The sequence below is a fragment of the Salvelinus alpinus genome, chromosome 4 (assembly GCF_045679555.1).
Source record: "Salvelinus alpinus chromosome 4, SLU_Salpinus.1, whole genome shotgun sequence".
NCBI lineage: Eukaryota > Metazoa > Chordata > Actinopteri > Salmoniformes > Salmonidae > Salvelinus > Salvelinus alpinus.
This window is the reverse complement of record NC_092089.1, coordinates 27,372,961-27,385,849: the sequence shown is the minus strand read 5'-3', so window position 1 is coordinate 27,385,849 and position 12,889 is coordinate 27,372,961. Positions and strand designations below refer to the sequence as shown.

The 12,889-nt window shown below is 49.6% G+C and overlaps 1 protein-coding gene across 2 annotated transcripts in view; it reads right to left on the bottom strand.

Annotated features, from left to right (window-relative positions):
* Positions 1-12,889, bottom strand: part of stx17 (syntaxin 17) — a 17,700-nt gene extending 4,811 nt beyond the window's left edge. For both annotated transcript variants that reach the window (XR_011674553.1, XM_071396352.1), the window contains exons 1-7: positions 12,710-12,889; positions 11,929-12,112; positions 11,723-11,788; positions 6,433-6,625; positions 6,115-6,233; positions 5,911-5,961; positions 2,215-2,301 (exon numbers count right to left, since the gene is read on the bottom strand). Coding sequence is in view for 1 of the 2 variants with exons in the window: in XM_071396352.1 (XP_071252453.1) it covers positions 2,215-2,301; positions 5,911-5,961; positions 6,115-6,233; positions 6,433-6,625; positions 11,723-11,788; positions 11,929-12,051 (639 nt within the window). In the remaining variant the exon portion in view is untranslated. The remainder of the gene's footprint in view (positions 1-2,214; positions 2,302-5,910; positions 5,962-6,114; positions 6,234-6,432; positions 6,626-11,722; positions 11,789-11,928; positions 12,113-12,709) is intronic.

Here is a 12,889-nt window from a genome sequence, read left to right as displayed (position 1 = left end):
CCCCTCTCTCCCTCCGTCCATCACTGTACCTCTTAACCACTCTCTCCCTCCCTCCATCACTGTACCTCTTAACCCCTCTCTCCCTCCCTCTATCACTGTACCTCTTAACCCCTCTCTCCCTCCGTCCATCACTGTACCTCTTAACCCCTCTCTCTCTCCCTCCATCACTGTACCTCTTAACCCCTCTCTCTCTCCCTCTATCACTGTACCTCTTAACCCCTCTCTCCCTCCGTCCATCACTGTACCTCTTAACCCCTCTCTCCCTCCGTCCATCACTGTACCTCTTAACCCCTCTCTCCATCACTGTACCTCTTAACCCCTCTCTCCCTCCCTCTATCACTGTACCTCTTAACCCCTCTCTCTCCCTCCCTCTATCACTGTACCTCTTAACCCCTCTCCCTCCCTCCATCACTGTACCTCTTAACCCCTCTCTCCCTCCCTCCATCACTGTACCTCTAACCCCTCTCTCCCTCCCTCCATCACTGTACCTCTTAACCCCTCTCTCCCTCCATCACTGTACCTCTTAACCCCTCTCTCCCTCCCTCCATCACTGTACCTCTTAACCCCTCTCTCCCTCCATCACTGTACCTCTTAACCCCTCTCTCCCTCCCTCCATCACTGTACCTCTTAACCCCTCTCTCTCTCCCTCCATCACTGTACCTCTTAACCCCTCTCTCCCTCCCTCCATCACTGTACCTCTTAACCCCTCTCTCCCTCCCTCCATCAATGTACCTCTTAACCCCTCTCCTCCCTCCCTCCATCACTGTACCTCTTAACCCCTCTCTCTCTCCTCCCTCCATCACTGTACCTCTTAACCCCTCTCTCCCTCCCTCCATCACTGTACCTCTTAACCCCTCTCTCCCTCCCTCTCTCCATCACTGTACCTCTTAACCCCTCTCTCCCTCCCTCCATCACTGTACCTCTTAACCCCTCTCTCCATCACTGTACCTCTTAACCCCTCTCTCCCTCCCTCCATCACTGTACCTCTTAACCCCTCTCTCTCTCCCTCCATCACTGTACCTCTTAACCCCTCTCTCCCTCCCTCCATCACTGTACCTCTTAACCCCTCTCTCCCTCCCTCCCTCCCTCCATCACTGTACCTCTTAACCCCTCTCTCCCTCCCTCCCTCCATCACTGTACCTCTTAACCCCTCTCTCCCTCCCTCCATCCATCACTGTACCTCTTAACCCCTCTCTCTCTCCCTCCATCACTGTACCTCTTAACCCCTCTCTCCCTCCCTCTATCACTGTACCCCTTAACCCCTCTCTCCCTCCCTCCATCACTGTACCTCTTAACTCCTCCTTCCATCACTGTACCTCTTAACCCCTCTCTCTCTCCCTCCATCACTGTACCTCTTAACCCCTCTCTCCCTCCCTCCATCACTGTACCTCTTAACCCCTCTCTCCCTCCCTCCATCCATCACTGTACCTCTTAACCCCTCTCTCCCTCCCTCTATCACTGTACCCCTTAACCCCTCTCTCCCTCCCTCCATCACTGTACCTCTTAACCCCTCTCTCCCTCCCTCCCTCCATCACTGTACCTCTTAACCCCTCTCTCCCTCCCTCCATCACTGTACCTCTTAACCCCTCTCTCCCTCCCTCTATCACTGTACCCCTTAACCCCTCTCTCCCTCCCTCCATCACTGTACCTCTAAACCCCTCCCTCCCTCCCTCCCTCCATCACTGTACCTCTTAACCCCTCCCTCCCTCCCTCCATCACTGTACCTCTTAACCCCTCTCTCCCTCCCCCATCACTGTACCTCTTAACTCCTCTCTCCCTCCCCCTATCACTGTACCTCTTAACCCCTCTCTCTCCCTCCCTCCATCACTGTACCTCTTAACCCCTCTCTCCCTCCCCCCATCACTGTACCTCTTAACCCCTCTCTCCCTCCCCCCATCACTGTACCTCTTAACCCCTCTCTCCCTCCCCCATCACTGTACCTCTTAACCCCTCTCTCCCTCCCTCTATCACTGTACCTCTTAACCCCTCTCTCCCTCTCCCCATCACTGTACCTCTTAACCCCTCTCTCCCTCCCCCCCATCACTGTACCTCTTAACCCCTCTCTCCATCTATTCTCTCTATTTCTTTAATTGCAGCTTTCCTCCATATTCTGCTGGATCAATAGGGACAAACGTTGTAGAATGGCTGGGAGGCAAAGTGCCATCGATCTCCCAAACACCACACACACACACACGTGTACACGCTCACACGCACCTTCCCGAGGCTCCTGGTCCCCTCCTCCACGTTGGCTGCTGCTGTGTTGACGTTCTCCTCTATGCTGTCAATCTTCTCCTGCTGGGACTGACACACACACACACACACACAGGGTTTATACACTGGAGACACACACCGCTGACTTGGTCCCTCTCGACACAGCAACACAGATGTGTGTGTGTCTGTATGTGGGGGGTGATGCAGGTGTAAAGTAGAAAAGGTAGGGTCTGGGGAAGATTATATTGGGGCAGGAGGGGGTCTGGGGAGATTATATTGGGGTAGGAATGGGTCTTGGGGGGGTTATATTGGGGCAGGAGGGGGTCTGGGGGGGTTATTGTGAGGAGCTCATGAAATATTCAGAGTGGCAGCTGTCCCTCTCTCCCTGTGTGCTGGACACCATCCATCCTTCTCTCCTTCCTTATTGTAGTTGTTGTTGTTATATGTACATACTATATACATTTTATGGACATGGTACCTTTTTACATTAGCTACTTATTACATATGGATAGACAATATTCAGACAACATTTTCTGTAGCGGTTTCAGTCGTAACTATGATCAATCCTGAGCTTTTTTAAGTCCCTCGTCTCTCTTACTTCCCCCTAACTCCCTCCCTCTCCCTTACTGCCCCCTAACTCCCTCCCTCTCCCTTACTGCCCCCTAACTCCCTCCCTCTCCCTTACTGCCCCCTAACTCCCTCCTCTCCTTTACAGTCCTCTCCCTCCCTCCATCATTCTCCTCTCCCTTAAGGTGTCCGCATGCTTCCCAGCCGTGCATATATTATGACGGCATTTTGTAACGCTTTTGTTAGTTTTGGTCTTCGGTGAGTGTTTTTCCGGCCGTGCTAACAAAACATTTTCTCCAGGCAAGCCGAAGTCGGTAGCCAAAGTCTACGCCCCTTCATCTGTGATTGGTCAACAGTAGGGATTCTTCAATTAAATGTTTGATGTCATTCAAGGAGACTGCACCAAACATCTTGGATGTAAAATTGCGCGACTAAGATCTGCTTGGTATTTCAAACAAAGGTCTTTTAAGGGATTATGCGAACACACTCGTTCTGAACCGAAGCATGCTGACGCCTTTACTCCTCGCCTCAGTCCTCACATCTCTCCCCCACTCTCATGTTCACTTCAGTTCCCATTTCTTCACCCTCCCTCCCTTTAAATCCCAGATGTATGTATGGTTGTTGGTGGATGTGGAGCTTCTAGGCTCCAGCCAGTGTAACAGGGGGAGATGAGTGCTTCAGTCAGACACTAGCAGGCTGCGTCTGAACATCTCAACTTGCCTGTCTCTGTCCGCCTCTCTCCCTTCCTCTCTCCCTTCCTCTCTCCCTTCCTCTCTCCCTCTCTCTCTCCCTTCCTCTCCTTCTCTCTCTCTCTCAAACCCCCAGGCAGGTACAAACACCAACACACAGCAGTGTTTACCCTGTGGTTGAGAGGCTGAGTATTGGTCCCTGAACGACACCAGTCACCCCAGAGAGACCACAGCACTAAAACATCTTTATGCTCTCTCCTTCAAAACAATCTCCTCTCGGTCTCGTCTCTCTCTCTCCCTCCCTAAATCTCTCTCTCTACACCTCTTTCTGCCCTCCTCTCTCACCATGTTTAAGCCCTCCCTTCCTCCCACTCTCCCTCCTATCGCTCTTTCGTTCCCAGAGGATAGAGTGATAATCGGAGTCGTCTGTTTTCCTCCTGGCCCACCATACGCCCTGTTGCCTGGGTTCTCTCCCACGGCACTCTCCTCTCTTCTCCCCATGGACACACAGCCCCCTTCTCTCCTATCCTCTCTCGTCTCCCACCTATGGCCCGTTTTCTACCATCCCCCCTCCCCCAGCAGTACACCTGCCTGCAGCCCCACTCCAGTAACCTGTGCTGTGACCTGCTCTCTAAGGAGCCCCAGCATGAATCCAACCAGACAGACAGACGCTAGGCTAGCTGTCGCTCACTACACTGTCTGTCAGTGCCCTCACTGCCCTGTGTGCTAACAGCATGGTTAGCGTAGCCGCAGCACGCTATCTGTGTTACGTAGCCCTGTCCCTGTCATTCATCCTGTCTCATTAGACATCAGAAAGGCATTGTCTGCTGACCTTGTCAGCACTCAATCACACACACACACACACAGTACATACAGTGCATTCGGAAAGTGTTCAGACTCTTTTTCAACATTTTGTTATGTTACAACCTTATTCTTAAACGGATTAAAAAAATTAAATTGTCGTCATCTATCTACACACAATACCCCATAATGACAAAATGAAAAGTTTTTTTATATATTTTTTGCTAATTTCATAAGTATTCAGCACCTTTGCTACGAGACTTGAAATTGAGCTCAGGTGCATCCTGTTTCCATTGATCATCCTTGAGATGTTTCTACATCTTGATTGGAGTCCACCTGTGGCAATTTCAATTGATTGGACATGATTTGAAAAGGCACACACCTGTCTGTATAAGGTCCCAGAGTTGACAGTGCATGTCAGATTAAAAACCAAGCCATGAGGTTGAAGAAATTGTCCGTACAGCCCCGAGACAGGATTGTGTCGAGGCACAGATCTGGGGAAGAGTACCGAAACATGTCTGCGGCATTGAAGATCCCAGTGGCCTCCATCATTCTTAAATGGAAGAAGTTTGGAACCACCAAGACTCTTCCTAGAGCTGGCCGTCCGGCCAGCCAGCCAACGTGAGCAATCGGGGGAGAAGGGCCTTGGTCAGGAAGGTGACCAAGAACCTGATGGTCACTCTGACAGAGCTCGAGAGTTCCTCTGTGAAGATGGGAGAACCTTCCAGAAGGACAACCATCTCTGCAGCACTCCACCAATCAGGCCTTTATGGTAGAGTGGCCAAACAGAAACCCCTCCGCAGGAAAAGGCACATGACAGCCCACCTGGAGTTTGCCACAAGCATTTCGTTACACTCGCAATAACATCTGCTAACCATGTATATGTGACCAATAAAATTGGATTTGATTTGAAAAGCACCTGAAGGACTCTCAGACCATGAGAAACAAGATTCTCTGGTCTGCTGAAACAAGATTGAACTCTTTGGCCTGAATGCCAAGCCTCATCTGGAGGAAACTTGGCACCATCCCTATGGTGAAGCATGGTGGTGACAGCATCATGCTGTGGGGATGTTTTTCAGCTACAGGGACTGGGAGACTAGTCAGGATTGAGGGGACGATAAACAGAGAAAAGTACAGAGAGATCCTTGATGAAAACCACACAGCCAAGACAACACAGGAGTGGCTTCGGGACAAGTCTCTGAATGTCCTTGAGTGGCCCAGCCAGAGCCCGGACTTGTACCCGATCGAACATCTCTGGAGAGACCTGAAAATAGCTGCGCAGCAACGCTCCCCATCTAACCTGATAGAGCTTGAGAGGATCTGCAGAGAAGAATGGAAGAAACTCCCCAAATAAAGGTGTGTCAAGCTTGTAGAGTCGTACCCTAGAAGACTTGAGGTTGTAATCGCTGCCAATGGTGCTTCAACAAAGTACTAAACAAAGTATTCTTAAGGAAATGTGATATTTCAGTTTTTATTTGCAAAAATGTCTACAAAACAGTTTTTGCTTTGTCATTATGGGGTATTGTGTGTAGATTGATGAGGAAAACAATTGAATCAATTTTAGAATTAGGCTCCAACGTAACAAAATGTGGAAAAAGTCAAGGGGAATACATTCCGAATGCACTGTACATAGCATACTCACATGGACCAGCAGAGAGAACTCTGTCACCAAACCGCTAAGCTCCTTCAGGTCCTGACAAAACAAACTCATATTAACACAGCAACAATAACACACAAACAAAAACCTACTATATGACATATTAAAGACATTAATAAATATTATGATCTCTTAATCTACTATTAAGACAATTTGTGAATACAGTACAAGGGGCCCAAATATTCCCACCTCCTCCAGGGTGTCCCAGGACTCGGCAGCACTCTCGTTGAGGGGGATCACTGGGAGGAGGAGCTGCGTTTGATTGACAGGAGGGGACTCCCTGCCCACATCATCACCATGGGAACCATCTAATGGACAAGGTCAGTGAGAACCAGAGTGACCAACTTTACATCTGGACATGTTACTGCTTCTGAAATTCTCAAATTCATAATGAGCATTTAGATGATTTATTAGTTGGTTTATTGGTCAATAAAGGAAGAGCTAACATGGCTGCCATAGAATGGAATAAACTGATGTATTGAATAGAGGGGAAGGGGGCGGTGCTACCTGTGGATGAGTGATCTGGGGGGCGTGGTGCCTGTGGCAGAGGGGCGGGGTTAGAATGCAGCAGTAGGAAGTCTTGCGCGGCAGCAGATGCTCGGTCTCTGATTGGCTGAACCAGCCTCTCCAGGGCGGGGCCGTCCTCTGGGCGGACACGTCCACACAGCTTCTCCATCTCTCTAACATTAGCCCTCAACTGCTACAGAGAGGGAGAGTGAGAGAGAGGTTCAACAAGTAGTTCAACTTCCCAACAGATAGATTAAAAAAAGAGGCACGAGAGAGAGAGAAGTACACCCTCATACAGATAGACAGGTTCCAGTGTCTCTGCTGGGAGGAGGAGTGAGAAGGGGGAAGTAGGAGGGTGTCAGATCGCCTCCCCTGGTTGTACCCATCAGCCCCAGGGCAGATCAGAGCAGGGGTCAGGAGGTTATGACCAATAGATGCTCCCACGCTAATTAGACATGATGAATAAACATACACACACAGCTGCAGACTGGATTAGCATTGAGCCGCTATGGCCACGGGGAGACACACCTGTCAGAACGCTAAAGACCTGTTAGCATATGCTTCACAGATAACACACACAGAGACACTCACACAAAGAACACAACACAAAGATCAACAATAAGAACATTAACAGGTGAATGAACTCTCTGAGCTGCTGGAGAAGGTTGGTTAAAACCTCTTAAATGTAATCTACTTAATCCCCTAAAGTCATTATTTACCATGAGAGGGCCATAAACAATAACTAGTAATGCTGCAAACTCTAAGGTTCAATTGTCACCTTTCTGGTAAAACAGTTAGACTGGTGAGGTATAGTCACTTTTCAAGACACACGATCAAGTACACAGCACAAACATGATACAAATATGTTATATGATGGATATCCTATAACTAAACTGTATAAATAAGGCTTGAAATGACTTATTTGTTCTAAATATCAAGTATCATCAATTTATAAAACGACTAACTATAAGATTTCTGTATAATACATATTTGTATAGTTATTGTTAGAGAAAATGGGCAGATTTTCTAAAGGTCTCTTGATCAAAACGTCTGCCCCCACCACCGTGAATATTTCCTGAACTCGTTAGGCTTTTCATCTCATATAAATAGTGTCCGTCTATCACAAACAGAAAGTGGGTTTTGTTTCAAATCTATTCATTATTTTAGACTACTGGCTATAAATCGATCTGAATGTGGTACAGTGATGAAACCACTCCCCCTCGCTGCATTACGGTGTAAGGATTCCAGGCATATGCTGCTTCATACAGGCAGAAGAGACATACTACTGTGTCTGTAAGAATCAGGGCTACTGCTCAATGCAAGCCAACTCGATCGATTTATAAGCAAACATTTCAGTCAGAACCGGTATCAGAACCACGCAGGTCCCCTAAACAGGGGACTTTACATCGAAAAGGATTTATTAAAAATCAGTAATTTTTGGGGGCAAAAGGCGTTTACAGAACTAAGGACTACTGATTGAAAGGTGTGTAGGAGTGTGTAACTGGTCCATATTTGTGTGTTTTCAGGCTGTTGTGGTCTCTGGGGGGAAGGGGATATGGAGGGGGGGGCCCCTGAGACCGCTGTTTGCTAGTCAGTCACTCAGCCAGCGGAGTGTGTGTGTGACTGTGTGTGTCAGCCAGTCAGTCACTCAGCCAGCGGAGTGTGTGTGTGACTGTGTGTGTCAGTCAGTCAGTCAGTCCGCTAGCGGAGTGTGTGTGTGACTGTGAGTGTCAGTCAGTCAGTCACTCAGCCAGCGGAGTGTGTGTGTGACTGTGTGTGTCAGTCAGTCAGCCAGTCAGCCAGCGGAGTGTGTGTGTGACTGTGTGTGTCAGCCAGTCAGTCAGTCAGCCAGCGGAGTGTGTGTGTGACTGTGTGTGTCAGCCAGTCAGTCAGTCAGCCAGCGGAGTGTGTGTGTGTGTGACTGTGTGTGTCAGTCAGTCAGTCACTCAGTCAGCGGAGTGTGTGTGTGACTGTGTGTGTCAGCCAGTCAGTCAGTCAGCCAGCGGAGTGTGTGTGTGACTGTGTGTGTCAGCCAGTCAGTCAGTCAGCCAGCGGAGTGTGTGTGTGACTGTGTGTGTCAGCCAGTCAGTCAGTCAGCCAGCGGAGTGTGTGTGTGACTGTGTGTGTCAGCCAGTCAGTCAGTCAGCCAGCGGAGTGTGTGTGTGACTGTGTGTGTCAGCCAGTCAGTCAGTCAGCCAGCGGAGTGTGTGTGTGACTGTGTGTGTCAGCCAGTCAGTCACTCAGCCAGCGGAGTGTGTGTGTGACTGTGTGTGTCAGCCAGTCAGTCAGTCAGCCAGCGGAGTGTGTGTGTGACTGTGTGTGTCAGCCAGTCAGTCACTCAGCCAGCGGAGTGTGTGTGTGACTGTGTGTGTCAGCCAGTCAGTCAGTCAGCCAGCGGAGTGTGTGTGTGACTGTGTGTGTCAGCCAGTCGGTCAGTCTGCCAGCGGAGTGTGTGTGTGACTGTGTGTGTCAGCCAGTCAGCCAGTCAGCCAGCGGAGTGTGTGTGTGACTGTGTGTGTCAGCCAGTCAGTCAGTCAGCCAGCGGAGTGTGTGTGTGACTGTGTGTGTCAGCCAGTCAGTCAGTCAGCCAGCGGAGTGTGTGTGTGACTGTGTGTGTCAGCCAGTCAGTCACTCAGCCAGCGGAGTGTGTGTGTGACTGTGTGTGTCAGCCAGTCAGTCAGTCAGCCAGCGGAGTGTGTGTGTGACTGTGTGTGTCAGCCAGTCAGTCAGTCAGCCAGCGGAGTGTGTGTGTGACTGTGTGTGTCAGTCAGTCAGTCAGTCAGCCAGCGGAATGTGTGTGTGACTGTGTGTGTCAGCCAGTCAGTCAGTCAGCCAGCGGAGTGTGTGTGTGACTGTGTGTGTGTCAGTCAGTCAGTCAGTCAGCCAGCGGAGTGTGTGTGTGACTGTGTGTGTCAGCCAGTCAGTCAGTCAGTCAGTCAGCCAGCGGAGTGTGTGTGTGACTGTGTGTGTCAGCCAGTCAGCCAGTCAGCCAGCGGAGTGTGTGTGTGACTGTGTGTGTCAGCCAGTCAGTCAGTCAGCCAGCGGAGTGTGTGTGTGACTGTGTGTGTCAGCCAGTCAGTCAGTCAGCCAGCGGAGTGTGTGTGTGACTGTGTGTGTCAGCCAGTCAGTCAGTCAGCCAGCGGAGTGTGTGTGTGACTGTGTGTGTCAGCCAGTCAGCCAGCGGAGTGTGTGTGTGACTGTGTGTGTCAGCCAGTCAGCCAGTCAGCCAGCGGAGTGTGTGTGTGACTGTGTGTGTCAGCCAGTCAGCCAGTCAGCCAGCGGAGTGTGTGTGTGACTGTGTGTGTCAGCCAGTCAGTCAGTCAGCCAGCGGAGTGTGTGTGTGACTGTGTGTGTCAGCCAGTCAGCCAGTCAGCCAGCGGAGTGTGTGTGTGACTGTGTGTGTCAGCCAGTCAGTCAGCCAGCGGAGTGTGTGTGTGACTGTGTGTGTCAGTCAGTCAGTCAGTCAGTCAGCCAGCGGAGTGTGTGTGTGACTGTGTGTGTCAGCCAGTCAGCCAGCGGAGTGTGTGTGTGACTGTGTGTGTCAGCCAGTCAGCCAGTCAGCCAGCGGAGTGTGTGTGTGACTGTGTGTGTCAGCCAGTCAGCCAGCGGAGTGTGTGTGTGACTGTGTGTGTCAGCCAGTCAGTCAGTCTGCCAGTCAGTCAGTCAGCCAGTCAGTCAGTGGGGGACAGACAGGCACGTGAAGCAGCAGGACTCCATCTCTACAGACAAACACACAGTAAACACCAGGGAGAAAGTGAAACCAGTCACAAGTTGTTAAATAGGCCCTGCCACACCAACACACACAGTAAACACCAGGGAGAAAGTGAAACCAGTCACAAGTTGTTAAATAGGCCCTGCCACACCAACACACACAGTAAACACCAGGGAGAAAGTGAAACCAGGCACACGTTGTTAAATAGGCCCTGCCACACCAACACACACAGTAAACACCAGGGAGAAAGTGAAACCAGGCACACGTTGTTAAATAGGCCCTGCCACACCAACACACACAGTAAACACCAGGGAGAAAGTGAAACCAGGCACACGTTGTTAAATAGGCCCTGCCACACCAACACACACAGTAAACACCAGGGAGAAAGTGAAACCAGGCACACGTTGTTAAATAGGCCCTGCCACACCAACACACACAGTAAACACCAGGGAGAAAGTGAAACCAGGCACACGTTGTTAAATAGGCCCTGCCACACCAACACACACACAGGGCGTTACGAAACCGATTCACTAGCCTGCTAATATTGTTGCACTCACTAAGTCTAGAGGGTCTTAGGCCTAGTTAACTGGTCTGTAACCTGATTTGACGTGTGTCTGTGTGAGAAATCAGCGTATGCGTCTAGGTGTGAATGTATGTACCCAGGAGACAGCTACCTTACCGTAGGTCCAGGGCCAGCTCCGTCTTCACCTCTTGGTCGGCCGGTCCAAGTGGATTATTATTTGTTCAGATGGTGACTAAACATAAATATGTTCAAGAAGGAAAAATAGCAAAGGCACGCCCAAACTAAAAGACCCCAAAACAAACCAGCAGGCTCTCCGAGCTGGTACTCTGAGTGACGATCACCCTAATTGACAGCACCGAATGTGCTTATCAACCACCTGGATAAGGTTGCTGCTGCCCCCTGGGGGAATGGAGTGTGGAAGTGATCTGTAGTGTGCTGTCTAAACTACCTAACCTATTCCCTCAAAGGGATGAGCAGCAGAGAGGGGGGTCTATAATCATATTCACAGTTAGGAGAAAGGGATGAATAGATGAGTGATGGATGAAAATAGAGGTGTGCAGACAGAAATACAGAAAGCAGAGGAGCCCACTTCCTGCTAGAGACTTCACTTCCTGCCTAGAGAGTGGGTGGCAAGAAAGGCTCTCTCTCTACTTCTCTCAGGCTCTATCTGTGCTGCATGTCCTTGTGTATCATCACCCATCTTCAGCTTCCTTACACACACCCAGCCCAGCAGACAGAAACACACACACGCCACACAGGAAAGCACTCTGCCCCTCCCAAGGGGTTTGAGGGAATGGTGTGTTTTGAGTGTGTGTGTGTGTGTGCGTGTGAGGGAAGGAGGTGGAGGTGAATCCTTCACTTCCAGAGACATGGTGGTGTCATTGTGAAAACACACTGTGCAGCACTTTACACACACACACACACACACAGACCCTTTTAAAACACACACTCAATTTGACATACACACTCCTGATCTCCTGCAGGCACACAGCACACAGTCACAACATAGTGTATATACTCAGCACAAGGCCAGTGTGCGTGTGTCTATGTTTTACCTGCACAGTGCGGCTGGCATTGATGTGCTCCTGATGAAGGCGATCCCATTGTCCACTATGCTGGAACTGTAAGACAATAACAAGCTCAGTTGCTGCTTCTCTGTGTGTGGTTCTTCAGTAACTTCCAATGGTCGGTGATTTGAGTTTGCGTGTGTATATATATGTGTGTGTATATGTTTGCGTGTGTGTGTATATGTGTGTGTTACCTTCAGTATATTGCTGTGGTGTCTCTGTAGTCTTTCTAGGTCTGTCGGAAGGGCTACTTTAGTGAACTTGTGGATCGGCCCTTCAAGACGCCTCAGCGTCAGCTTGCCCCCTTCCTCTGACATCTGACCCCGGGTGGGTTCTCACACCTGCAACCATACACACCTGCTCCTCTTACTCAGCTACCTGGAAGACAGGAGGGAGGAGGTATACATCAAACATCAGTGTGCCACACACAACCACGTGACCTGTTTTACACACACACACACACACACACACACACACACACACACACACACACACACACACACACACACACACACACACACACACACACACACACACACACCTCTCCTTGTAACCCAATGCCAAACACATCACAACATACCATTGTTGGCTAGTAGGGAGCTTTGCTGACTCCCTCGTGCCCAAGGTTTGAATAACAGGGTCTCAGAGTCTGGCTCGAGCTGTTAGCTCGCTAACTAATGACGTTAAACGACAACATCCGGGAACAAATGAAAACAGAAAACTTTGCTTGTTCCAGAGAGAAGAAATGTCTGTAATTATGACACATTAAAACACATTTTGACCGAGGTAGCTAGCTGGCAGTTATAACGTTATATTGTGCTGTTAAAGTAACAATATAACGTTATAACTGCCAGAATCAGATGTCTGTCAGGTGAGTTAACGTTAACAGTATGTTAGCAAGCTAGCCAGCACAGCTGACTATTCAAACTTTAAATCTATCATATTTAATTTTCAAACCGTGAACATATTACTTACTTAAAGTAAAAAGCCATGAGTGTAAAACTTGGGTGATGCATTCTTCTAGGCTATTTCGTAACTGTTTGTCTCGCGTTAGCTACATGTCCAACTTTCTCTTCTGTTTGTAAACAACTCTCTTCCTTGCGCGCAGACGAATTACTTCCGATCTAAAACCTTAGCCCACAGAGAGAACGGTCC